This window comes from Eriocheir sinensis, chromosome 22 (genome assembly GCF_024679095.1).
Source record: "Eriocheir sinensis breed Jianghai 21 chromosome 22, ASM2467909v1, whole genome shotgun sequence".
In the NCBI taxonomy this organism is placed as follows: Eukaryota; Metazoa; Arthropoda; class Malacostraca; order Decapoda; family Varunidae; genus Eriocheir; species Eriocheir sinensis.
The window spans coordinates 20,155,070-20,181,309 of NC_066530.1; the positions used below are offsets into that span (position 1 = coordinate 20,155,070).

At 44.2% G+C, this 26,240-nt stretch overlaps 1 protein-coding gene across 1 annotated transcript in view; it reads left to right on the forward strand.

Moving 5' to 3' along the window:
• The window catches only part of LOC127002248 (mutS protein homolog 4-like), a 135,131-nt gene that overhangs the window by 17,453 nt on the left and 91,438 nt on the right, over positions 1-26,240 (forward strand). Inside the window, exons 14-19 of the mRNA XM_050868055.1 lie at positions 2,071-2,290; positions 6,222-6,323; positions 10,498-10,611; positions 13,022-13,347; positions 14,083-14,260; positions 17,397-18,622. Of these exons, the coding sequence (XP_050724012.1) occupies positions 2,071-2,290; positions 6,222-6,323; positions 10,498-10,611; positions 13,022-13,347; positions 14,083-14,260; positions 17,397-18,620 (2,164 nt within the window). The 3' untranslated portion in view covers positions 18,621-18,622. The remainder of the gene's footprint in view (positions 1-2,070; positions 2,291-6,221; positions 6,324-10,497; positions 10,612-13,021; positions 13,348-14,082; positions 14,261-17,396; positions 18,623-26,240) is intronic.

A 26,240-nucleotide genomic window follows, 5' to 3' on the forward strand; every position in this document is an offset into this window, starting at 1 on the left:
TCCTCCTCCTCCTCCGCCTCCTCCTCCTTTCCCTATTCTCTGTCTCTCTGTCTTGTATTGTTATTGTATTGTTATTGTATTTTATTGTATGTTATTGTATTTCATGTTATTCTCTATTATCTCAAGCATATTATTTTTCTATGTTATTTCTCCATCTCTCGTCATCTCTTTCCCTCTCTCTATCTATCTATTTATATATCCGTTTATCCCTCTTTAAATTCATTAGTATTTTAGTCAGTCAATCAGTAAGTTAATCAGTCAGTAGGTATGTCAGCCAATTAGTCGGTTAGTCCCTCACTCACTCACTAATTACCTTTTCATAGAACTTTAATCTCATCCAGAATTAATTACTGATTCGCTTCGTCATTTCATTATGCATGCGCCAGCCATTTCTCTCTCTCTCTCTCTCTCTCTCTCTCTCTCTCTCTCTCTCTCTCTCTCTCTCTCTCTCTCTCTCTCTCTCTCTCTCTCTCTCTCTCTCTCTCTCTCTCTCTCTCTCTCTCTCTCTCTCTCTCTCTCTCTCTCTCTCTCTCTCTCTCTCTCTCTCTCAACATTTTCCTTCTTATCAATTCATATTTATTCCTCCCTCATTCTAATCAATTTTCTCTCCAATTCTTCCTCCATTCATGTTTCCCTCCCTTCCTTCCTTCTCTCTCCTTCTTCCTCCTTCCTCTTTATCTCTCTCTCTCTCTCTCTCTCTCTCTCTCTCTCTCTCTCTCTCTCTCTCTCTCTCTCTCTCTCTCTCTCTCTCTCTCTCTCTCTCTCTCTCTCTCTCTCTCTCTCTCTCTCTCTCTCTCTCTCTTATTAGTTACTTAGTTGGTTAGACAGTCATACACACACACACACACACACACACAACAACAACAACAACAGCAACAACAACAAGATTTATGATTGCAATGTATTGCCACACTTTGTTCCCATTTATTTTTGTACCTGCATCCTTATAATTCATTCTCTCTCTCTCTCTCTCTCTCTCTCTCTCTCTCTCTCTCTCTCTCTCTCTCTCTCTCTCTCTCTCTCTCTCTCTCTCTCTCTCTCTCTCTCTCTCTCTCTCTCTCTCTCTCTCTCTCTCTCTCTCTCTCTCTCTCTCTCTCTCTCTCTGTCTCTCTCTCTCTCTCTCTCTCTCTCTCTCTCTCTCTCTCTCTCTCTCTCTCTCTCTCTCCCTCTCTCTCTCTCTCTCCCCTTTGTTTACTCTCGTACTGCATCATGTTACGCTTTCATCTTCTGCAAGCTTTTTTTTCTTCATCTTCTTCTTCTTGCTCCTCCTCTTCTTCTTTGATCTCCTGCTGTCTCTTTTTCTTTGTTATCTTATTCCCTCTCTTCGTAATGCATTTTCTTCTACCTCATTTATTATCGTCTCTTTCTCTCTTTCCTTCTATTTATTTATCTAATTTTAGGTTGTTTTCCTTTCTTTTATCTTCTCTTTTCTTCTTCCTTCCTTTCTCTTTTCTCTTGTCCTATTTCTTTCTTTTTTTCTTTCTCTTCTCCCTTCCTTTCTCTTTTCCCATGTCCTTTTTTATTTCTTTTTATTTCTCTCTCTCTCTCTCTCTCTCTCTCTCTCTCTCTCTCTCTCTCTCTCTCTCTCTCTCTCGTTAATTAGTTTAAATCGAGGAATGGAATGTTTTGCCTTCGTTGCCATTCCATTCCTTCTGTTTTTTCTCTCCCTCTCCTCTATTTTTCCTCCCAGCTCGACTTTTGTTTTCCTTCCATTCTCTTCTTAATTTCTCCATTGCTGTGGGGGGGGTCAGGACTCGAACCCGTGTCTTCCTGGATGCGGCGTCGGGACACTGACCACTCAGCCACCGCCTCGCTTTTCCCTCCCTCATCTCCCTTCCTAACATCTTTTCGGCCAAGTACACACATATTTGACAAAGCTTTCATGGGAGTTTCGGGCATTTACGGGAGTAGTTTTATGACCCTTGTGGTAGTCTGGCCCTTCTTCTGTACCGTGAACCTAAAGAAACACTCATTAGAACCCAATTGATCCCCTCTTTGACCTTTAGAAATACTGATGTGAGAAGCGGAAGTGTCTTATAATACCGCCCCTAACGTTCTCACCTTCTACAGCATCGTCCAGGAGGTCTTAGGCGAGGCACGCAGCAAGATCGGCGTCCTGCATGACCTAGGCGAGGCTGTGGCTACCCTGGACCTGGTAGTGGCTTTGGCTCACGTGGCGGCGCTGGGCTCGTGGGTTCGGCCGGAGTTCTCGCACACTATGGCCATCCGAGGAGGCCGGCACCCCATCCTGGACCTCCTCTCCCCTACGCCGCCTGTGCCTAATAACTCGGTAAGTGTTAAAAGTGTTTTGGTTGGTTTGTTGTTAGTGTTGTTCATACCATTCATTTTTATTCCCTTCCTTTGCTTACTTTTTTTTCTATAACTAGGTATTATTCCTTCCCGTCCTTCTCCTTACCTTGCTTTCCTTACCTTCCTTTCCTGACCTTCCTTCCCTTCCTTTCCTTTCCTTCTTCGCCTTACCATTCTTTCTTTCCCTTCCTTTTCTTCGCTTCCTTCCCTTCCCTTCCTTTCTTTCCCTTCCTTTTCTTCCCTTCCCTTTCTTTCCTTACCTTCCTTTCCTTACCTTCCTTTCCTTACCTTCCTTTTCCTTACCTTGCATTTCATTCTATTTCATCTTTACTCCATCCCACTTTCTCCCTCATTAACCCCGTTTTTCCCTTCCATCTCTTCCTCCTCCTCCTCCTCCTCCTTCCTTCCTTCCTCTCATCCCTTCCCACTTTTTTTTTATTTTCCATCTCATTCCCTCACCTTATACTTTCCTAAACCTCCTCTCTTCCTCCTCTTCTCCTCCTCCTCCTCCTCCTCCTCCTCCTTCCTTCCTCTCATCCCTCGCCACTTTTCCATCTTATTCCATTTTATTTTCGGTGTGTCTCAGGCGCTCAGATCCGCCACTCTGAGACCAAAAGGAGATTAGATTCTAAGCCGGCCAGAAGGGTGGAGGCGGCGATAAGAGTGACTGTTAGGTGTGGTGATGTTATGGTGATGCTGGTGGCGATGGTCGTGGTGCTGGTGCTGCTGGTGGCGATGGTCGTGGAGCGGGTGTGATGGTAGAGGTTTTTATGACATGCAAATCTACCTCACCAAAGATCTAGAGCAGTTATTTTTAGCCTATTTTTTTACGACGTCCCCTCTAAGAATCGTGGTGCTGGTGTTGCTGGTGGCGATGGTCGTGAGGCAGGTGTGATTGTTACGCCTCACCAAAGACCTAGAGCAGTTATTCTTAGCCTATTTTTTACTACTTCCCCTCTAAGAATCGTGGTGCTGGTGCTGCTGGTGGCGATGGTCGTGGGGCGGGTGTGATGGTAGAGGTTTTTATGACATGCAAATCCACCTCACCAAAGACCTAGAGCAGAGGTTTTTCGGCCCATGTTATTCGGTCCATATTATTAAACGTATTTAGCTCCCTCTATTATTATTTCCTAAGGCCAAAGAGAAGGCTAATCGTGTTTTCATGAGTGACATTTCCCAGCAACTTACACGCCCCTGTCAAACAGATATAATTAGAGAAATTCGAACTCTATCCCCGTGGACTCTCCCGCCCTTGAAATTACCAGCGTGGGCGTGCTAAGTAGGCAACACTAATGGGCGGAAATTGTCTTGAGGGCGTGATGAAGAACTTGAGGAGATGAGGAGGAGGAAGAGGAAGGAGGTGTCGGAAGCGTGTTTGTTGCATCGGGTTAAGAAGAAGGAGGAGGAGGAGGAGGAAGACAGGAAGAGAAGATGGATTAAGAGGAAGACGAAGAGGAGGAGGAGGAAGGCGTGAGGAGTCTGTTTAAAGCGTGTGAAGGAGGAGGAGGAGGAGGAGGGGAGGAGGAAGAAGAACAGGAGTGTAGTGTTTTTGGTTCAGGAAATGGAGAAGGAGGAGGAGGAGGAAGACGAGGAGTAGAGGAGGAGGAGGAGAAGGAAGCGGATGGAAAGCTAGATTGAGGAAAGCATGTTTGTTTGTTTAGAAAGAGGAGGAGGAGGAGGAGGAGGAGATTATACGGAGAAGAAAAGGTGAGAAAGAAGAAGAGGAAGAAATGAAGTGTTTTGGAAAGCGTGTTTGGAGGGAAGGAAGGAAGGAAGGAAGGAGAGGAGGAGGAGGAGGAGAAAGAGGATTATCCATAGGCTTGTGTGTAGGAGGAGGAGAGAGAGAGAGAGAGAGAAGGAATAAATAGGAGGAGATGAGGAAGGAGGGAGGAGAGGAAGTATTTCTCCTCCTTTCCTCTCTTCCCCTCCTTTTCCTCCTCTTACTCCTCCTCTGCTTCTCCATACTCCTCCATTCCCCTCATTCGCATTTCTCCTCCATTTCCTTTCTCTCTCTCTCTCCCTTCCTCCTCCTCCTCCTCCTCTTCCTTCCTTCCTCCTTCATTAATTCTTTCTTTATTACACATTCGTCCTCAGTTTTCTTGTTTCCTTTTTCCCTTTTAGCGTATGATTGCCTGCGTCCCTTCTTCCTTCCTTCCCTTCCTTCCTTCCTCCTCCTCCTCCTCCTCCTCCTCCTCTTCCTCCTCCTCCTCTTCCTGTTATTCTTTCTATTCTTTTTCCTTTTATCCGTTTTTATTAATATTTTTTTCTTTTTTTTCCTTCTTTCTTTATCCTCTTCTTCTTCCTCCTCCTCCTCTTCCTCCTCCTCCTCTTCCCTCTTCCTGTTATTCTTTCTATTCTTTTTCCTTTTATCCGTTTTTATTAATATTTTCTTCTTTCTTTATCCTCTTCTTCCTCTTCCTCCTCCTCTTCCTCCTCCTCCTCCTCTTCTCCTCTTTCTTCTCTTCCATGGCAGTTTCTTTTTCTTCTTTCTTTCTTTCTTTCATTTATTCCTGCTTTCTTTATCTCCTTTATTCTCCTCCTCCTCCTCCTCCTCCTCTTCTGTTTTTTCTCCTCTTTCCTTCATCCAGTTCAATTTCTTCCTTCTATCTCTCCATTTATCTCCTTATTATTCTCCTTCCTCCTCCTCCTCTTCTTCCTCCTCCTCCTCCTCCTCCTCCTCCTCCTCCTCCTCCTCCTCCTCCCTGCTCCTCCTCCTCTTCTTCGTCTCCAATGACACTTGACTTCGTTGTATCAGGAGTCAATTTAGTGTTTCCATTCGTACCTCTTCCCCCTCCTCCTCCTCCTCCTCCTCCTCCTCCTCCTCTTCTTCTTCCATTAATTCTTGTTTTTTTTATTACATTTTATCTCTCTCCTAATTCGTTTACTCCCTCTCTCTATTTCCTCCTTTCTCTATTTTTGCTTCTCTCCCTTCTTCCTCTTTTCTCTCTCTTCCTTTCATTCTTCTCTTATACTCCCTTCCCTCATTCTCTATTTCCTTCCTTTCATGCACCTTCTTCCGTCTCCTCTTCTTCCTCGTCTTGGTCTTCTTTGTCTTCTTTTTCCTCCTCCTCCTTTTCCTCCTCCGCTTCTTCTTCTTATACTTATTCGTCTTGATCTTTTTCGTTCTCTTCGTCCTCCTCCTGCGCCTCCTCCCAGCATTTTCTAATTTAAGTGTCCTTCTCTTTTGTCTGGACTTAATCTTCGCCCTTTCTCTCCTTTTTGCAGTTTTTTGGACATTATATTCTCCTCCTCCTCCTCCTCCTCCTCCTCCTCCTCCTCCTCTTCTTCCTCCTCCTCCTCATCATCATCATCACCCTCCTCCTCCTCCTCCTTTCCATTCTTCTACTACTACTACTACTACTACTACTACTACTACTACTACCACTACCACCACTACTACTATTGCTACTACTATTGCTACTACTACTACTACTACTAATACTACTACTACTACTGCTATTACTATATAAATACCATAACTAATACTAATGGTGATAAGAATAAGAGAGGGAATAAGAATGAGAATAGGGTGAGGAATAACAATAACAATAATAATAACAATAACAATAACATTACCCTAATCTGTTAACTTTCCTCGCCTTCGCTAGTTCTTGGGCCCCGGCAGCCTCCTTCCCTCCTTCTCTCTCTCCTCTCCTCTCTCTCCTTCCCTCCAGACACGCTTCCTTAAACACTTCATTACCTCAGAACTTCCTACCTCAATAACAATGGTAATAATAATAATAATAATAACAATAGGAATACAATAACACCAATAAGAATAAGCAGAATAGGAATAAGAATAAGAGCAGGAATAGGAATAAGAACATAAGAACATAAGAACATAAGTGGAAGAATAAATTATAATAAAAATGCAAATCCCTTAATCTGTTCCCCTTCCTCGCTCCCGTCAGTTCCTGGGTCCCGGCAGCCTCCTGATGGTGGTCACGGGTCCCAATATGAGCGGCAAGAGTACCTACCTGCGCCAGATTGCCCTCATCCAGGTGCTCGCTCAGGTAAGGCCGAGGATGGATGGCTATGTGTGTGTGTTTACCTGTAGTGTTTGTATATGTGTCCGGCCTCGCTGTCTGTGTGTGTGTGTGTGTCTCTCTGTCTCTCTTTGTTTCTTTCTCTATATTCAATCTTTGTATTTTCATTTTCTGGCGCACTCTGTCTCTCTGTTTCTGTCTGTCTGTCTTTTTCTGTCTCTGTCTATCTCTGTTTCTGTTTGTCTTTGTCTCTGTCTCTCTCTGTTTGTCTATTTCTCTCTGTCTCCCTCTTTGTTTCTTTCTCTATATTCAGTTTTTGTATATTCATTTTCTGGCGCTCTCTGTCTCTCTGTTTCTGTCTGTCTTTCTTTTTCTGTCTATGTCTATCTCTGTTTCTGTTTGTCTTTGTCTCTGTCTCTCTTTTCGTTGTTTCTGTCTCTCTCTCTGTTCTTGTGTTTCCTTATCTCTGTTTCTTTCTTTCTCTCTTTCCTTCTGTCTCTCTATCTCTCTGTCTATCTCCAATTCTAACTATATATTTCTCTCGTATTCATTTTTCATTAATTACCCTATCTATCTGTCTATCTAACTATATCTATCTAACTAACAAACTAACTCAATCTATCTGTATCTACCTGTCTATTCATCAATCTATATTTGTGTCAGTCTATCAATCAATCTATCCATCTACCTCTCCATACTCTATCCCTTCCCTACCTTACCTTTCCCTAGCCTGGCAATATATCAACATGAAGGGAAGTCTTGCACAGGTACGGCCACTCACTCCCTCACCCACTCCTCGCTTCCGTTGCTCAGGTAATTGGCTGAAGGGAGAGTCAGTCACTTGCGCAGTCTGTTGCTTTATTTCAATTTCCGACTGTGGGTGTTCGTCTATAAGCTTTCAGTCTCTCTATATGGCAAAATAGGTTTAATAATTTGGTATAAGCAAGAGAATAGTTCCACAGTCTAATAGTTTAATATCCGTTTAGTAAGGGAAGAGAATAGAACCTCTACCTTTTAATTTTCTTCACTTTCTGTCTGTGGCTGGAGTAGTCTTTCTTGGTGGGGCCTGAAGGTTAGGTTAGGTAAAGTCAGGTCAGGTTAGGATAGGATATATTAGGTAAGGTCAGATCAGGTTAGGATAGGTTAAGTTAGGTTCTTGGTGGGGCCTGATGGTTAAGTTAGGTAAAGTCAGGTCAGGTTAGGATAGGTTAAATTAGATTAGGTTAGGGAAGGCCAGGTCAGGTTAGGATAGGTTAGGTTAGGTAAGGTCAGGTCAGGTTAGGATAGGTTAAGTTAGGTTAAGTTAGGTTATTGGTGGGGCCTGATGGTTAGGTTAGGTAAAGTCAGGTCAGGTTAGGATAGGTTAGGTAAGGTCAGGTCAGGTTAGGATAGGTTAAGTTAGATTAGGTTAGGTAAGGTCAGGTCAGGTTAGGATAGGTTAGGTTAGGTAAGGTCAGGTCAGGCTAAGATAAGTTAGGTTAGGTTAGATTAGGGTACGTCAGACCAGGCTAGGATAGGTTAGGTTAGATGAATAGGTTAGGTAAAGTTAGGTCAGGTTAGGATGTGTTAGGTTAGGTCAGGTCAGGTTAGGATAGGTTAAGTTAGATTAGGTTAGGTAAGGTCAGGTCAGGTTATGATAGGTTTGGTTAGGTAAGGTCAGGTCAGGTTGGGATAGGTCAGGTCAGGTTAGGATAGGTTAAGTTAGATTAGGTTAGGTAAGGTCAGGTCAGGTTAGGATAGGTTAGGTCAGGTTAGGATGGGTTAAGTTAGGTTAAGTTAGATTAGGTTAGGTAAGGTCAGGTCAGGTTAGGATAGGTTAGGTTAGGTTAGGTAAGGTTAGGTCAGGTTAGGATGGGTTAAGATAGGTTAGGTTAAGTTAGGGTACGTCAGGCCAGGCTAGGATAGGTTAGGTCTATCTATCTTGCGCAGACAAGTGTTTATAGAAGCGCCATCTTGGTTAGCTTATTCTCTCCCTTGGAGCTCATCTTTCATCCTTTATTTAGAGAGATAATCTAGAGTCCGGGTAAACAGGTGGTCTTCAGGACGGCATGTGGGTAGTCTTAGGCCACTCGACGGTGACTGAAAAATTCCCAGCTTGTTTGTAGCGGATATGAGCACCGAGGCAACGCGCAGCTAAACCGTATACATTAAACTTTTTCCTTTGGATTCGGGAAGATTGAGTGCTTGGCAAGGCAGGGAAGCGTGAGAGCAGTTTAGCAAGAGCAAGAGCGAGAGAGTGAGGGTGAGAATGAAGTGCTTCGATATCGGAAACTGGACATCAGAGGCGGAGCGGAAAAGACGAACAGCTGACGGGAAGGCGAGGGAAGGCAAACGTATCAAGCCTGTTTTTTGTTTATGGGGAAGGAGGCAGCTCAAGGGATAGAATAAAGAAGGGAAATAAAAAAAAGATTGCAATAGCGCGCTGCCTCTGAAAATACGTATAGTGTGAAGTAAAAGAAAAGATGAGAGAGAGAGAGAGAAAGAGAGAGAGAGACAAACAGACATACACACACACACTCTCTCTCTCTCTCTCTCTCTCTATCCATCTGTCTATCTCTCTATCTCTCTATCTATCTATCTATCTCTCCTCCCACCTTCCCGCCATACAAAGTGGACGCATTAATACATATACTCACCAAATGCTATTAATCCAACACCGTGCATTATAATATATTCATAAAGTTAATAGGCTATTTTGGTCGGGGCGAGGGACGGGGACGCCACCGGTGCTCTTTACAACTCTGCTGCCCATAAATAACATACGTGATCAGTGAGAGTTTGGATTAGGGTCGTATATTGTGGTGCCTCATCTCGGTATAGAAACAGTGTATGGCCTTCCCAGACTTGATATATACCTGTAGCATTGAAGTATCTCGGTTAACATATGTATTGAAGATTATAATAAGACTCGTGCTATTTTCTCCCAATTCTGTGCCTCATCTCGGTATAAAAACAGTGTATGGCATTCCTAGCCTTGATATACACCTGTAGCATTGAGGTATTTCGGTTAACACACGTATTGAAGATTATTATTTTTTTTTACAGTAAAGGAAACAGCTCAAGGGCAGAAAAACAATGATGAAAAAAAGCCCGCAAATCACTGCCCCTAAAAAAGAGTTGAGGAGTGGCCAAAAGGGAGGTCAATTTCGAGAGGAGAGGTCTCCTGATACTCACATCTTGAAATAATTAGACTCATGCTGTTTTTCCCCTATTCTCTGCCTCATCTCGGTATAGAAATAGTGTACTGCCCTCCCAACCTTGAAGTATTTGGGTCGAGAGATCTGTTGGACCAATATAATCCGTGCCTGCTCCCTCTCCCTCGGTCGTCCCAACGCCTTTATGGTGCAAATTTTCCTCCCCTTTCTTCATAACGTCAGTGTTCCCCTCTATATCCTTGCCTCGGCGCACGCCCTGAAGCATTCATAAGAGTAATGAGTTCCCTCGTGGCAGGTCGACTGGGTAGCGTATTTCCTTTCTCTGTACGGGTATGTGCTGCCCACTCTTGAATAGGGCAGGTTACGTTAGGTTAGGTTAGGTTAGGGTACGTCAGGCCAGGTCAGGCTAGGAAAGGTTAGGTAAGGTAAGGTCAGGTTAGGATAGGTTAAGTTAGGTTAGGTTAGGTTAGATCAGGTCAGGTCAGGTTAGACTAGGTTAGGTTTGGTAAGGTCAGGTCTGGTTAGGATAAGTTAAGTTAGGTTAAGTAAGGTCAGGTCAGCTAAGATAGGTTAGGTTAGGTAAGGTCAGGTTAGGCTAGGTCAGGTTAGGCTATGTTGGGTAAGGTAAGGTAAGGTCAGGTTAGGATAGGATAGGTTAGGTTAGGTTAGGTCTTGTCAGGTCAGGTTAGGATAGGTTAAGTTGGATTAGGTAAGGTTAGGTTAGTTTCCACCGGTAACTTATGTATACGAGTCACAGTGAGAGTAATTTCCAGAACACCCCATAGTTGTTTTCCTTTAGTCCTCTCTTCATCTTCAAAGTTCCTCGTCTCCATTCTATAACTGGTCCACGTTCCTGTGTTGTCCAGATCGGGAGCTTATGTTAGATTAGGTAAGGTTAGGTTAGTTTCCACCGGTAACTTATGTATACGAGTCACAGTGAGAGTAATTTCCAGAATACCCAATAGTTATTTTCCTTTAGTCCTCTCTTCATCTTCAAAGTTCCTCGTCTCCATTCTATAACTGGTCCATGTTCCCGTGTTGTCCAGATCGGGAGCTTCGTGCCGGCGGAGATGGCGTCGCTGCGGCCCGTCACCAAGCTGTTCACACACTTAGGCTCAGAGGACCGTCCGGAGGCTAACGAGTCCACCTTCCAAGTGCAGGTAAGACGAGCCCGTGCATTCGCCTGTACCCTGGTTCTTTGTTTACTTGTTAATTCACTGGTTTGTTTGTTAATTCATTTGTTTTCTTTATTGATCGATTTATTATATTTGATTTTTTTCTCTCTGTCTATCTATTTTTCTATCTATCTATGTATCTATCTATCCCTCCTCGAACTGGTCATTTCACGCTCTTTCCCTTGCTTCCTTTGGTCTTGTGTTCCTCCTCCTCCTCCTCCTCCTCCTCCCCTTTCCTTTCCCATCTCCCTCACCTCCTCCTCCTCCTCCTCCTCCTCCTCCTCCCTCCTTTTCCTTTCCCTTCTCTTTCTCCAACTCCTCCTTTTCCCTCCTCCTCTTTCCCTCTCCTTTCCCTTCTCTTTCCCCAACTCCTCCTCCTTTTCCCTCCTCCTCTTTCCCTTTGCTTTCCATTCTCTTTCTCTTCCTCCTCCTCCATCTTCTCCACCTTTTTCCTCCTCCTTCTCATATGACTTTCCCTCCCTTCTCTACCTCCTCATTCTCATTCCCTTCCCTCCTCACTTCCCTTGGCCTTATCTTCCTCCTTTTCTTCTCCTTCTCCCCTCGTGATGAATAGCAGGGCAGGCCAATACACAAGGAGAAGGGTACGCTACATAGGTCCTTATATATAACGTGTATCCTAACCGCGATCTGGCTACACCATTTCCTGCTGCTGTAGTTTCCATGTTCGTGGGTAATGTAGAAAGCCTGGGAGGGGTGGGGAGGGAGAGAGGAGGAGAATGGAGGAGAGAAGGAGAGAGAGGAGGAGAGAGAGAGAGAGAGAGAGAGAGAGAGAGAGAGAGAGAGAGAGAGACACACACACACACACACACACACACACACACACACACACACACACACACACACACACACACACACACACACACACACACACACACACACACACACACACACAAGTTCTAAAGATTAAAGAGAAGAATGAGATGTGTGTGTGTGTGTGTGTGTGTGTGTGTGTGTGTGTGTGTGTGTGTCTCTCTCTCTCTCTCTCTTGCTCTATCTATCTATCTATCTATCTCCATAGCATTTTTTTTTCTTATTCCACATCCATCATATTTGTCTTTTTCTAATTCTTTTATTTATTTATTTATTTATGCATCGTTCATTTATCATTTTTCTCTCTCTTTCTCTCTCTTTTTCTGACTTCCCTCTCTTCCATTTGTTATTCATTTTTTCTTTCAATATATATTTTCCTATTTTGTTTTCTACCTTTTTTTTGGTACAACTTTCACCCTTGTTGCAGTTTTACCCGCCTATGTATGTATCTATCTGTCTGTCTATCTATCTATCTATTTATTTCTTCTGCTCTTAGTATGTCTGTATTTTTTTCATTTCACGGGAGGCGACTTCCCATAAATCTCTCTCTCTCTCTCTCTCTCTCTCTCTCTCTCTCTCTCTCTCTCTCTCTCTCTCTCTCTCTCTCTCTCTCTCTCTCTCTCTCCTCCCCCCCCCCCCCATGTTTTCGCAGGGAAAGAAGGGCGGGGAGGAGAGAAGGAGGGAAGGAGAGGAGGGAAAGAGAGAGGAAAATTGGAACCGTTAATTATTTTTTTTCTACGTGTGTGTGTGTGTGTGTGTGTGTGTGTGTGTGTGTGTGTGTTTGTGTGTGTGTGTGTGTGTGTGTGTCTCTCTCTCTCTCTCTCTCTCTCTCTCTCTCTCTCTCTCTCTCTCTCTCTCTCTCTCTCTCTCTCTCTCTCTCTCTCTCTCTCTCTCTCTCTCTCTCTCTCTCTCTCTCTCTCTCTCTCTCTCTCTCTCTCTCTCTCTCTCTCTCTCTCTAACCTTTCATATATCCGTGTTTCTTTATTTTCTCTTTCTCCCATAAATCATCAGTGTTTTCTCTCTTCTTTCTCTCTATTTTCTTTCTTTATTTCTCTCTCTTTTATATGTTTCAGGTTCACTTTTAGGCTGTTGCTTTCCTCCTCTCTCTCTCTCTCTCTCTCTCTCTCTCTCTCTCTCTCTCTCTCTCTCTCTCTCTCTCTCTCTCTCTCTCTCTCTCTCTCTCTCTCTCTCTCTCTCTCTCTCTCTCTCTCTCTCTCTCTCTCTCTCTCTCTCTCTCTCTCTCTCTCTCTCTCTCTCTTTAATCTTTCATATATATCTCTGTTTCGTTTTCTTTTTCTTCTTGCATATTCTTTCTTGATTTTTGTCTCTCTTTCTCTCTCTGTTCGTCTGTTTATCTGTCTGTCTTTTTCTGTCTGTCTGTGTGTCTGTGTCTCAATTCGTATGTCTATGTTTCTCTGTATTCTTTATTTCTCTATCTGTTTCTTTGTTTGTATATATGTATGTGTGTGTGGAGGGGGTGTATGTGTCTTATCTGTCTGTCTGTCTCTCTTTCTATCTATCTATCTATTTTCTCTCAAAACACAATCTTTCTCCTCTCACTCAGATGAACGAGGTGGCACACATGATGGTTGGCACGGAGGAAATACTGCTAGGAGGAGGAGGAAGACGAGAAGGAGGAGGAGGAGGAGAAAGAGGAGGAGGAGGAGGAGGAGGAGGAGGAGGAGAATCAGGCACAGGATCAAGAGGAGGAGCAGGCCCTGACTCCCTAGTGGTCCTGGACGAGCTGGGATCAGGCACGTCGCTGGAGGAGGGCGGTGCCTTGGCCTGGGCGGTTGTGGAGGCACTGACCCGCCTTGGTGCCACGACGGTCCTGGTCACCCACACGCTCTTCCTCACACGCCTGGCCGCCCTCTACCCCAACGTTACCAAGTGAGTGAGAGGTATTGGTGCGAGGAGACTTGATCAAAGTTTATAAATGGATGAAGGGCTTTAATAAGGGGGATATTAATTAGGTTTTGATGGTTAGAGAGCCGGGTAGGACCAACGTTACCAGATTGTTGTACTTGGCGTATTGTTTTTGCCAATTTCTGACCAAAAACTATCGCACCCATAAAGATAACGATATGCATTTATAATTATTGTTAAAATCGGTAATTATTGATGCTCTTTTTTGCAATATTTATGGGCCAGAAACCGGAAAATACAATGTTATGCGTACGATAATCTGGCAACGGTTCGTAGGACACGTAGTAATGGGTTTTAATTGGATATATTCAGATTCAGCAAGTACATAGGCAAGAATTGGTTTACTAACAGAGTGGTGGATGGCAGTCATGTTCTTGGGTGCCAATACGATAGACACATTCAGGAAAAATAGATAAATTCATGGATAGTGATGTTAGGCGGGGATAGGGTCATAGGAGCTGCCTTCCAAAGACCTACCGGCCTCTTGTGGACTATTTCTGTTCTTATGAGATTATGTAGTCCTTAGTTATCGTCATGGACTCGTCAGATTAACATGAATTAGTCAGTGACTTGCGTTCCCATCCACAATCTCCGCCTCATCACCTGTCCCCTCCCCATCATCTGCCCCCGTCTCACCACCTGCCCCCCACCTCATCACCAGCTGTCCCCAACCTAACCCCCTTTTTCCTGCCCCTTCAGCTACCACATGGAAAGCCTGGAGAGCGCGGGCGGCCGTCTGCAGCTGACTCACATGCTGCGGAAGGGCGTGACCCGCACCACGCACTACGGCCTGTCCCTCGCTGCCCTCACGCCCCTGCCGCCCTCGGTGCTGGAGCGCGCCAGGCACCTCGCCCACGCCATGGCCCCGCCCACTAAGGTACGTCACGTTGGCTTGTTTTATAGTAAGGGAAACAGCTGAAGGATTGGTAAAAGGTGATTTTGGTGAAGGGAATGGCCGAGGAAGGGAGAGCTTGTGATACGGGTGAAGGGAATGGCCGAGGAAGGGAGAGCTTGTGATACGGGTGAAGGGAATGGCCGAGGAAGGGAGAGCTTGTGATACGGGTGAAGGGAATGGCCGAGGAAGGGAGAGCTTGTGATACGGGTGAAGGGAATGGCCGAGGATGGGAGAGCTTGTGATACGGGTGAAGGGAATGGCCGAGACAGGGAGAGCTTGTGATATGGGTGAAGGGAATGGCCGAGGAAGGGAGAGCTTGTAATACTTGTGAAAGGAACAGCCGAGGAAGGGAGAGCTTGTGTTACGGGTGAAGGTAATGGCCGAGGAAGAAGAAAGTATGTAGATGAGGAGGAGGAGGTAAAAGAGCTCAGGAATGTCATGCACCCCTTCAGGTTTCATCAGCAGGAGGCCAAGCAACACCTTTAATTTTAATATCCTTTTCACTCCCTTGAAATTCCTCCTCTTTTTCGCTCTTGAACTGCTTCCTTTTCGGCAAATAAAAGCGAGAGAAAAAAGTCACATTGGAAAGTTAGGCAGCGAGAGTTTTTTTTTTATCTGACAGCCATCACGGGGACAGGCAGAGACAGGATGGGACGGGGCGGGACGGGACGGGAGCAGCAGAGAATGTTAATCAGATACCGTGACAGCGCGCGGGAGACGGACGATGCAGGTGACGTGACAGGACCAAACGAGCTTGCATAATAAGCTTACCTAGGGACGACATTATATTAGGAGGAACGACCCCGTATTATAAGCCCAAGGGTGTCAAACTATACTAAAATTACATGGTGGGGTTAGTACATGTCTTTTTTTTATGCATTGTCCTCAGTGATATGAAGGACGTATATATATTTTAAGAGTAACTGAAAGAGATGACAAGAAAGAAGGAAGGAAGAAAAGGAAAAAAAGGAAGGAAGGAATGAAGAAAGGGAACAAAAAGGAAGGAGGGAAGGAAGAGAGGAAGAAAATGCGAGGAAAAAGATAGAATGGGAAAAAAGAAAAAAGGAAAGAATGAAAATATAGAAATTAATGTTTTTAGTACATATCATCTTTTTCAATGGCATTTTCTCAATCATTGTAAACACGTATATACATAATGACTCTCTTTGCCTAGCGTCAAGGATGTCAAACTACACTAAACTACACTAGAAGGGTCAATACGTATCTTTTTCCCTGTAATTTCGGGGGTTTAGCACACATTATCTCTTTCTATGGCATTTCCTCAGTCATAATAAACATGTATATACATTATGACTCCCTCTGCCTAGCGTCAAGGATGTCAAACTACACTAAACTAAACTAGAAGGGTTAATACGTATCTTTTTCCCTGTAATTTCGGGGGTTTAGCACACATTATCTCTTTCTATGGCATTTCCTCAGTCATAATAAACATGTATATACATTATGACTCCCTCTGCCTAGCGTCAAGGATGCCAAACTACACTAAACTAAACTAGAAGGGTTAATAAGTATCTTTTTCCATGTAATTTCGATTGGGTTTAGTACATATTATCTCTTTCAATGGCATTTTCTCAGTGACAGTAAACACGTATATACATTATGACTCCCTCTGCCTAGCGTCAAGGATGTCAAACTACACTAAACTAAACTAGAAGGGTTAATACGTGCCTTTTTTCCCTGTAATTTCGATTGGATTTAGTACATATATTTTTCAATGGCATTTTCTCAGTAATAGTAAACACGTATATACATTATGACTCTCTCTGCCTAGCGTCAAGGATGGCAATATGCACTAAACTACACTAGAAGGGTTAACACGTATTTTTTTCCCCTTTAATTTCCTCGGTAATAATACGAACTCGTTTATATAATGACTGAATGCCTCTATTCCAAGCTCTCCCTGCCTTGTATCAATGTCAAACTACACTAAATTGAAGTAGATGGGTTAGAACATATATTACCATTTCCATTTTTATATCCATTTATTTTTATATGTTCGCCGCGTGTTAATAGGAGTCCGTGTACGAGTTCCGTTTTGTGTTGAAAGCCCGCCTTTGTATTTTTATATTGAAGAGGGTTTTTACATCACGTTGCCAAAGTGCTTCAGTCATAAAGGCCTTGTCGTTATTGCTGTAATACGCCCAGCAGATATTACCGGCCGAGAGAGAGAGAGAGAGAGAGAGAGAGAGAGAGAGAGAGAGAGAGAGAGAGAGAGAGAGAGAGAGAGAGAGAGAGAGAGAGAGTAAAAGATAAAGAAAGAATTAGAAAGAAGAAAATCATGGAAATAAAAAAAGGAAAAAGAAAAAGAAAACAAATAAACGAAAAAAGAAACAAAGAAACAGAAAACCAAACTAAAAACAAGCAAACAAACCAACAAACAAACATACAAAAACCAACATACAAAAAGAGAGAGAGAGAGAGAGAGAGAGAGAGAGAGAGAGAGAGAGAGAGAGAGAGAGAGAGAGAGAGAGAGAGAGAGAGAGAGATAGCCATGTGTTTCCAGGCTTTCTTGAAGGGTATCTTGGACAGCCACAGCCCGTTAGTGAAGCAGGCGAATTTTCTTTATAGTGGCTGCCGTGATATATGCCTCTTGCTTGGCCCATGCTGCCCCCCGGTGCTTCTTTTGAACGAAGTCTCTGCAGTTGGGGGTTGACTGAAGGTCTGGGCAGCGTGTGGATAATCTTCAGACACTCGGCGATAGTTGAAAATTGTCAGCGTGCATCGGTGGGACTCGAACCAAGGTGCATGGGCTCACCACACCCGCACGCTGACCACTTAGCCACCGCCTCCCCTTGTTTTTTTATTTGTTTTTTTTACAACAAAGGAGACGGCTCAAGGGCAACAAAAAGAGTGAAAAAAAAAGCCCGCTACTCACCGCTCCCATAATATCCCTGTATGGAGTAATGTACCTCTTTTAGTCTCATTATAACCTTAAGTTTCCCTTTAAATCTCTACAACAATAATAATCCCGTTCTCTAGGTACGTGTAACCGATTACCGATGTATATCCCTGTATGGAGTAATTTTTTTCTTATAGTCTCGTTATAACCTTAAGTTACCCTTTAAATCTCACTAACAATAATACTCCCGTTTTCTAGGTAAGTGTAACCGACAACAACGAGGAAGCGGAGATCGAGGAGAGCCGCCACGCTGTATACCGCCTCGCCCACCGCCTCATGGCCCTCGCTAGCACCTTACCCACCCCAACCCCCACCCCCGCCAGCACCCCAGCCACGCCCACACACCCTAACACCGCCCACACACCAGCAGATACCACCCACGTACCCTCACCGCCCTCCCCACGGCTGGTTGGACATGGGGTAACATCACTAAGCCCCTCTGATGACCCGGCCCGCCCTGAGTCTGTGTCCCCAAGTCAAGAGTGCAGTGCTGACCCTATTCTGACCTGTGACTCGAGTGTGGGTAGTGCTAAGAATGCCTCCGCAGCCCTAATGCCTTGTACTGGAGGTTTCGATCCCAAATTAGGAGGTTTTGATCCTATTTTGACCTGTGATCCCATTCCTGCCAGTGCCAATAATGCTAGCACGACCCAGGTGATGCCTTGTACTAGCGGGTTTGATCCTATGCTGGCCTGTGAATCGGTTTCTGGAAATGTTACTAATCCTAACATAACCCAGTTGATCCCTTGTAATAGCGGTTTCAATCCCATTCCGGCCTGTGATTTTATTCCTGGCATTGCTAATGATGGTAACACAGCCCAGTTGGTGCCTTATTCTAGTGGTTCTGAGGACACCACCTCCATATCGCGTTCTCTACCAAGGCAGGAGAACATCACAGGCACGTCACACGGCTTACAAGACCAAGGGAACATCACAGCAGCTACCCCCGGTTTAAAAGATCAGCAGAACATCATAGGGTCACACGATTTACAAGACCATAACATCACAGCTACATCAAACGGTTTTCAAGAGCAGAACATCACAGACACATCCCACAGTTTACAAGGCCCAGAGAACATCACCTCAGCCTCCCGCATCAACACATCACACGGTTCACATCACCAAGGGAACATCACCGGCACATCCCATGAGTTACAAGACCAGCAGAACATCACATTAGGCTCCCCCATCAACACATCACAGGGTATCAGCACCCCATCCACCTCCTCAACCAACTTACGAACTAACACATTGATCCAAGAGGAGCTGAGTGCCATGGGTGTGGGCGCGGGGGCCAGGGCAGGGGGGCAGGGCACGGAGGAGCTCAGGGCACAGCTGGAGGCACTGCGACGGGACTTCCTGGCTAAGGTGGCACGCTCTGACCTGCAGCGTGTCATGTCTGGGGCGCCGCGGCTCTGCTGAAGGTAAAGTGCCAAGTGAGCTGTTTTTGTGAGTGCCAGTGTCCCTCAGATTCTTAGATATGGACTTAAGTATTTGTTAAGTGCCTTTTGTGGGTACATATTACATCTGAGTGACACTGGCCTCATTCCGTTGGGTTTTCTTAGTGCCACTGTAGTTTTTATTTACGGTCGCTGAGGTACACTTTTCTGTTGTTCTCCTTCCTTCATATGTGACCTGAATACTGCCATTGATTAATTTTATTTGCATTTATGATTTTTTTTACATGTGGCCTATAGCGCCGGTAGGCTATTCCTTAGGGGCCTGTGATGGTCTGCCCGAGCCCGTCATGGCGCAGGCAATTGTTTATAGAGGCGCCATTATTAACATGCTGTCTACTCGCCTGTTATCCTTTTGTGACCTGACCCTTGCCATTTCTTTATTTGCCTTTATCACACTGTCTAGTTTCCACTTTCCGCTTCCCCAGTCTCTTGGTTTTAGGGCCAATGACTGATTTCTCATGTGATTTTTTTTATGCATCCGAAACTTGATTTTTTGGTCTTTGGTGCCAGATTCCTCTGAAGATATGGTGCCATTTAGCTTATATCTTAGTGCTAATGCCCTCAAATTTCTTGCGTGTGAGTGCCAGTATATATTGACAAGTGATTTTTTATAGCAATATTTTTGGACGTTGTAGCACGATTCCACGAAAGATATGGTGCCATTTGCCTCCTATTTAAGTGCCAGTGGCCCTCAAATTTCTCGTATGTGAGTCCCAATGGTGCCTTATCACTATCTATTTGTGGCATCATCATACATATCGGACTGTGGTGCCTCGACCCTGGTGTAGAACGGGTGCCATTTGCCTCCTATTTTAGTGCCAGTGGCCCTCAAATTCCTCGTATATGAGTGCCAATAGTCCCTTATCAATATTTATTTGTGGCATTATCTTAAATTACGGACTATGATGCCTCGACCCTGGTGTAGATAGGGTGCCATTGCTTCATATTTTAGTGGCCCTTAAATTTTCCGCGTGTGTGAGTGCCAATGGCCCGCGATTATTGATTTTTTTTTGCAGCAACAACTATATTTTTAAACTTTAGAGTCACGATTCCGCTGCAGACAAAGTGCCAAGTATCGCTCTCGTGTTAGTGCCAGTAAACCTTCACATTTATTGCGTTTGGGTGCCAGTAGCAATATATATATTTTTTTATGCTCCAGCAATTTGATTTTTAGATAGGGTGACACAACTGCTGAAAATAAGATAGATAGGTAAGTCATGTGGTTAGGTAGACAGGCGTATAGGAGGGAGAGTAAAGAGAGAGAGAGAGAGAGAGAGAGAGAGAGAGAGAGAGAGAGAGAGAGAGAGAGAGAGAGAGAGAGAGAGAGAGAGAGAGAGAGAGAGAGAGAGAGAGAAGGGAGGAAGGGAAGGAAGACAGGAGGAAGGGAGAGAGAGAAAAAAAGATGGTATGAAGAAACAAAGAAAACGAAGGGATGAAGAGATGAGAATAAAACCGAAAGAGAGAGAGAGAGAGAGAGAGAGAGAGAGAGAGAGAGAGAGAGAGAGAGAGAGAGAGAGAGAGAGAGAGAGAGAGAGAGAGAGAGAGAGAGAGAGAGAGAGAGAGAGAGATGCTAAATTTAAAAGAAGGAAAAGAGGGAAAATAAGAAACTAAATAAAGAAAGAAGAGAAGGAAATAAAAGAAATAAACAGATAATAAGAGAATAACTATTTAGGAAGAAAGAATTTATTTACGTCAGCAGCATTTAGATAATTAAGAAGAAAGGATTTATTTAGGTCAACAGCATTTAGATAATTATTTAGACAGTCTATTTTATTATTTCTATTTTTATTTTCATTCTTCGTATCCGCCTACTTTTATTTTTTTTACTAAAGCAACGACGGCAAGTGTTGTTTTTATTGTTTTTGTTTTTTTGGGAAACGATAACAATTAATTCTGTGTGTGTGTGTGTGTGTGTGTGTGTGTGTGTGTGTTTTCAGCTCCCAAGCGAAAACAAAAATATCGGAGTCCTTGTATAGTGATATTATTTTGGAGGGAGGGAGGGAGAGAGGGTGGGAGAAAGAGGAAGGGAGAAGGGCAGGGAGGGAGGGAGAGAAGAGGGAGGAAGGGAAGGAGGGAGGGGCTGAAAAATATGGAGAACGGAGAGAGAGAGAGAGAGAGAGAGAGAGAGAGAGAGAGAGAGAGAGAGAGAGAGAGAGAGAGAGAGAGAGAGAGAGAGAGTCGGATATGAATCGGCGAAAGCTATACCAAAAAAAAAAAATATTGAAACTGCAGCTATCACTAATACTCTCTATCTCTCTCTCTCTATCTATCTATCTATCTATCTATATCTATATATCTATCTCTTTCCATCTATATTTTCTTCCACCACCTTCTCTCCTCCCCTTCCCTTCTTCCTTGCATTTCTCTCTTACTTTCCCATTCATTCTATTCCCTTTTTATTCCCCCTTTCTTTTTTTTTGTCTCCTCTCCTCTCCTTCCCATTCTCCACCGCCACCACCACCAAGACGTAGCTCATCAGTTGAAGAAACCCGAGTATGAGACTAGGTAAGGAAGGCAATGAGAACCATCCAATCAGGGGAAGCCTAAGGCAGCTGGAACTAATAATTTTTCATATATGGGGACCGGGGGGAGAGAGAGAGAGAACGGGAGGAGGAGGAGGAGGAGGAGGAGGTATGTGACAATGGTAGATGAAGATTAGATTTATATATGGTGTTATTATATGCGGTAAGGATAGAAGGGGAAGGGACAGGAGGGGAAAGGAAAGGAAAGGAAGGAAAGGAATGGAAGGGAAGGACAGATGAGGGAAAGAAATGGGAAGGGAAGGAAAGGGAGGGGAAAGGAAGGAAGGGAATGGAAGGGAAGGACAGGTGAGGGAAAGAAAAGGGAAGGGATGGGAAAGGAAAGGAAAGGAAAGGAAGGAAAGGAGAGGAGAAAGAAAGTGAATGAACGGGAAGGACAAGTGAGGGAAAGAAAAGGGAAGGGAAGGGAATGGAAAAGAAGGGAAGGGAAGGAAAGGGAGAGGAAAGGAAGGAAGGGAATGGAAGGGAAGGACAGGTGAGGGAAAGAAAAGGGAAGGGAAGGGATGGGAAAGGAAAGGAAAGGAAGGAAAGGAGAGGGGAAAGGAAGGGAAGGTATGGAAGGGAAGGAGAGGTAAGGAAAAGGAATGGAAAGGGAAAATAAGGGAAGGGAAGGGATAGAGGCGACTAAAAGAAACAGGGAGATGGAAGGAAGACAAGAAGGGGAACAGTAGAGAGATGATAAAAAAAAAAAAAAATGACAGGAAGAGGAAGACTGACCTACCGAAACTCAACATTCAATCCCAATACACTAATGAGAGAGGCAGAGCTTACTATTCAAACCCATATAAGCATGTATACGTAGAGCCTCCCTCACACACAGGTAGTTAACAAGGCAGAGAAAAGCAAGTATACGGTTAGGTAGGCATGTAGGACCCTTGGCTATAGAGGGCAAGTGTGTGAGAGGGAGGGAGAGGAAGAAGAGGAGGAAGGATGTGAGGATAGAAGAGATAGGAATAAGAGTAAGTCAAAAATGGAGAGGGAGAAAGAGAAAAGGAGGAAGAAGAAGAGGAAGAGCAGGAGCGAGAAAGTGAGGAAGAGGAAGAAGGAGAGGGGAGAGGAAGTGGGAGAAAGAGAAGGAGAAACAGGAGAAAGAAGAGAGGAAAGTGAAAGGGGTGGAGGAAAAATCAAACAAGAGGGAGAGAAAAAAGAAAAAGAAAGAGGAAAGGGAGGAGGAGGAGGAGAGGTAAGCGAGAGGGAGAGAGACAAGGAAAGGGTAAGGAATATATATAGAAAGGGTATGAGAGAGAGAGAGAGAGAGAGAGAGAGAGAGAGAGAGAGAGAGAGAGAGAGAGAGAGAGAGAGAGAGAGAGAGAGAGAGAGAGAGAGAGAGAGAGAAGAGAAGAGATGAGATGAGATGAGAATTTAGGTCATTATATCCTCCTCGTCTTTCATAGGCAGCGGAGAAGCCTTGGGCGAGCCACTCATCAAGGCGGCTAAATGAATATCTACGGGCAATAACACGAGAGAGAGAGAGAGAGAGAGAGAGAGAGAGAGAGAGAGAGAGAGAGAGAGAGAGAGAGAGAGAGAGAGAGAGAGAGAGAGAGAGAGAGAGAGAGAGAGAGAGAGAGAGAGAGAGAGAGAGAGAGAGAGAGGAGGGGGAGGAGAGAGAATGGTAAATTAGAAAATAAGAAAACAAAAAAAGGGATACTGGAGAAGAGGAAGAAAGAAAACAAAGAGAAATGAGAGAAAAAAAGACTGAAATGGCAAAAAAATATGAAGTTGAGAGAGAGAGAGAGAGAGAGAGAGAGAGAGAGAGAGAGAGAGAGAGAGAGAGAGAGAGAGAGAGAGAGAGAGAGAGAGAGAGAGAGAGAGAGAGAGAGAGAGAGAGAGAGAGAGAGAGAGAGAGAGAGAGAGAGAGAGAGAGAGAGAGAGAGAGAGAGAGAGAGAGAGAACTCCAAGCCCCTTCTCTCTATATATCTTCTATCTATATCCTTTGGTGTGAGTCCTTTCATCCGTTCACCTGAGAATGGTCGCCTGATACATATATTTCATTGCTCTCGTTGACCTGTCCTTCCTAAGAGCACTATTACGTAACCCATCTACCTGCCTCTCGTATATATATCTACCTGCAAATGTCTACCTCTTTTTCTGTTTATTTTCATACGTCCACCAGCAGCAACATCCTTCCCTCGGGTCTTATTTACTCTACATGTTAACGTGGGTACCTGCCAGGCTCTCTCTCCGTGGGTCTAACGAGGCGGTGGTGTGCCTGTGAGCGTCCGTGTTCGGCGCCTCAAGCATAAGTCTCTGTGCTTTCTTTCGTGGCTGGAGCCTGTTAGGGGGCTATGGATGGGCCGGGAACGTGGGGAAGGGAGGATTAGGTGGGAGATGGAGGAGGAGGAGGAGGAGGAGGAGGAGGAAGAGGAAGAGAAAGAGGAAACGGGCAAATGAGAGAAGGTAAAGAAGGAGAGAGAAAAAAGAATGACTTGAAAATGAAAGAAAGAGGAGGAGGAGGAGGAGGAAGAGAGAGGAGGAAGAGAGAGGAGGAAGAGAGAGAGAGAGAGAGAGAGAGAGAGAGAGAGAGAGAGAGAGAGACAGAGAGAGAGAGAGAGAGAGAGAGAGAGAGAGAGAGAGAGAGAGGAAATGGTCATATGAGAGAAGGAAAAGAAGGAGAGAGAAAAGAAAGACGTGAAAATGAAAGAAGGAGGAGGAGGAGGCGGAGGAAGAGGAGGAGGAAGGAAGAGGCACATCATAACTCCTACTACTTGCTTAAAACATATATCTTGCGGCGCCTTATAATGAAATGGATCGGTTAGGTGTTCTCTCTCTCTCTCTCTCTCTCTCTCTCGCTTCTATCTTTTCTTTCTTCTTTCTTTTTTAGTAAATCCTTATTGTTTTAACTCTACGGTGATAGCATCTCAATCTCTCTCTCTTTCTCTCTTCATTCTTTTAACCAGGAGGAGGAAGAATTAAAAAGGAGGGAATTTAAAAGAAAAAGATGAAGGAGAAGGAGGAAGAGGAGGAGGAGATGATCAGTATGTCAGTCGATGGAGTGTGTGTGTGTGTGTGTGTGTGTGTGTGTGTGTGTGTGTGTGTGTGTGTGTATGTAAGTATGTTTGAGCGTGTGTGCGTGTGTGCGTACGTGCGTGTATGTAAACAAGTTGCTTTTTTTCTCTTTCCTTCCCGTCTCCTCCTCCTGCCTCTTCCTCGGCCAATCCATTAGTCCGTATTAGCTTCTGGTTATGATGTAAAGTTATGAGATCAAAGAAGGATTAAGGCGGTTGGGAGGGACGGGAGGGAGAGGGAGAGAGGAGGGAAAAGGAGGCGGAGGAGGAGGAGGTAAGAAGAGAAAAAAAACTAAAGATGTGGGAAGAGTTTATGAAGTGACTGAAAGCTGGGTATCACATAAGCTGAAAAAATAGACAGAAAAACTAAACTGCAAAGTGGATTAGGGAGAGGAGAGAGGTGAAAACGGAAGGGGAAAAGGAGAAGGAGGAGAGGAAATATTGAAGAAGTGAGAGAAGTTTACGAAGTGACTGAGAGCTGGTTATCACATATGTTAAAAAATTTGACTGAAAAAACAAAACTGCAAAGTGGATTAAGGACAGGAGAGAGGTGAAAACAGAAGGGAAAAAGGGGAAGGAGGAGAGGAAATACTGAAGAAGCTTAGAGTTTATGAAGTGACTGAAAGGTTATCACATATGTTAAAAAATTTGACAGAAAAAACAAAACTGCAAAGTGGATTAAGGACAGGAGAGAGGTGAAAACAGAAGAGGAAAAGAGGAAGGAGGAGAGGAAATACTGAAGAAGCTTGGAGTTTATGAAGTGACTGAAAGTTGGTTATCACATATGTTAAAAAAGTTGACAGAAAAAACTAAACTGCAAAGTGGATTAAGGAAAGGAGAGAGGTGAAAACAGAAGAGAAAATGGGGAAGGAGGAGAGGAAATACTGAAGAAGCTTGGAGTTTATGAAGTGAGTGAAAGCTTGGTATCACCTGAGTATAAAAATTCGATAGAAAAACTAAATTGAAAAGTGGATGAAGGGAAGGGAAAGGCATGAAGGTTGAGAGAAAGAGGAGGGTTAGCAATAGGAGGAGGAGGAGGAGGAGGTAAAGAGAGGAAAGACTGAAGATGTGGGAGGAGTTTATGAAGTGACTGAAAGCTGTGTATCACCGGAGTTAGAAAAAAATGGAAAAGCTAATTTGTAAAGTAGATGAAGGAAGAAATAGAAGGAGAGGAAGTACAAACAAGGAGAAAGGAGGGGGAGGAGGAGGAGGAGGTAAGAAAAGGAGAGACGGAAGAAGCGCAGAGAAGTTTGTGAAGTGAAAAATTAAAATGGAGGAAAGAATGGAGGAAAGGAAGGAAGAGAGGACGGAAAGAGGAAAGAGGAAGAGACAGAAAAAAACGATATAGATAGATAGATAGATAGATACAGAGAGAGAGAGAGAGAGAGAGAGAGAGAGAGAGAGAGAGAGAGAGAGAGAGTTCAATATGCTAAAAAAAATACCATGGCAGTAACACTTAATATTCTAAATTACTTTTAATCACCCACTCATCACAATTAAGACGAAAGATACAACTCTATTACTCTCTCTCTCTCTCTCTCTCTCTCTCTCTCTCTCTCTCTCTCTCTCTCTCCCCCCCCCCCCCTCTCAATAGGAATGTTCATTTCGTGGACAAGTTTGCGATTCAGTCAAAAGCAATTAAACTTTGGATTATGGAATGACACAGGTCGCCATCACCACCACCACCATCACCATCACCACCACCACCACCACCACCACCACCACTACCACCATATCTCCCCACACACACACACACAGACTACTACTACTACTACTACTACTACCACTACCACTACCACCATTATTACTACTACTACTACTACTACTACTACTACTACTACTATAATCACCACTACTACTACTACTACCATGTGCACTACCAACTCTATTATAGGGACCGAGATTAGCAGGCATTTTTTTTTTCCTTTGAGCTATAAAAGACATATATCGCCACCATTACTACTGCTACCACTACTACTACTACTACTACTACTACTACTACTTCTACTACTACCACCACTACTACTACTACTACTA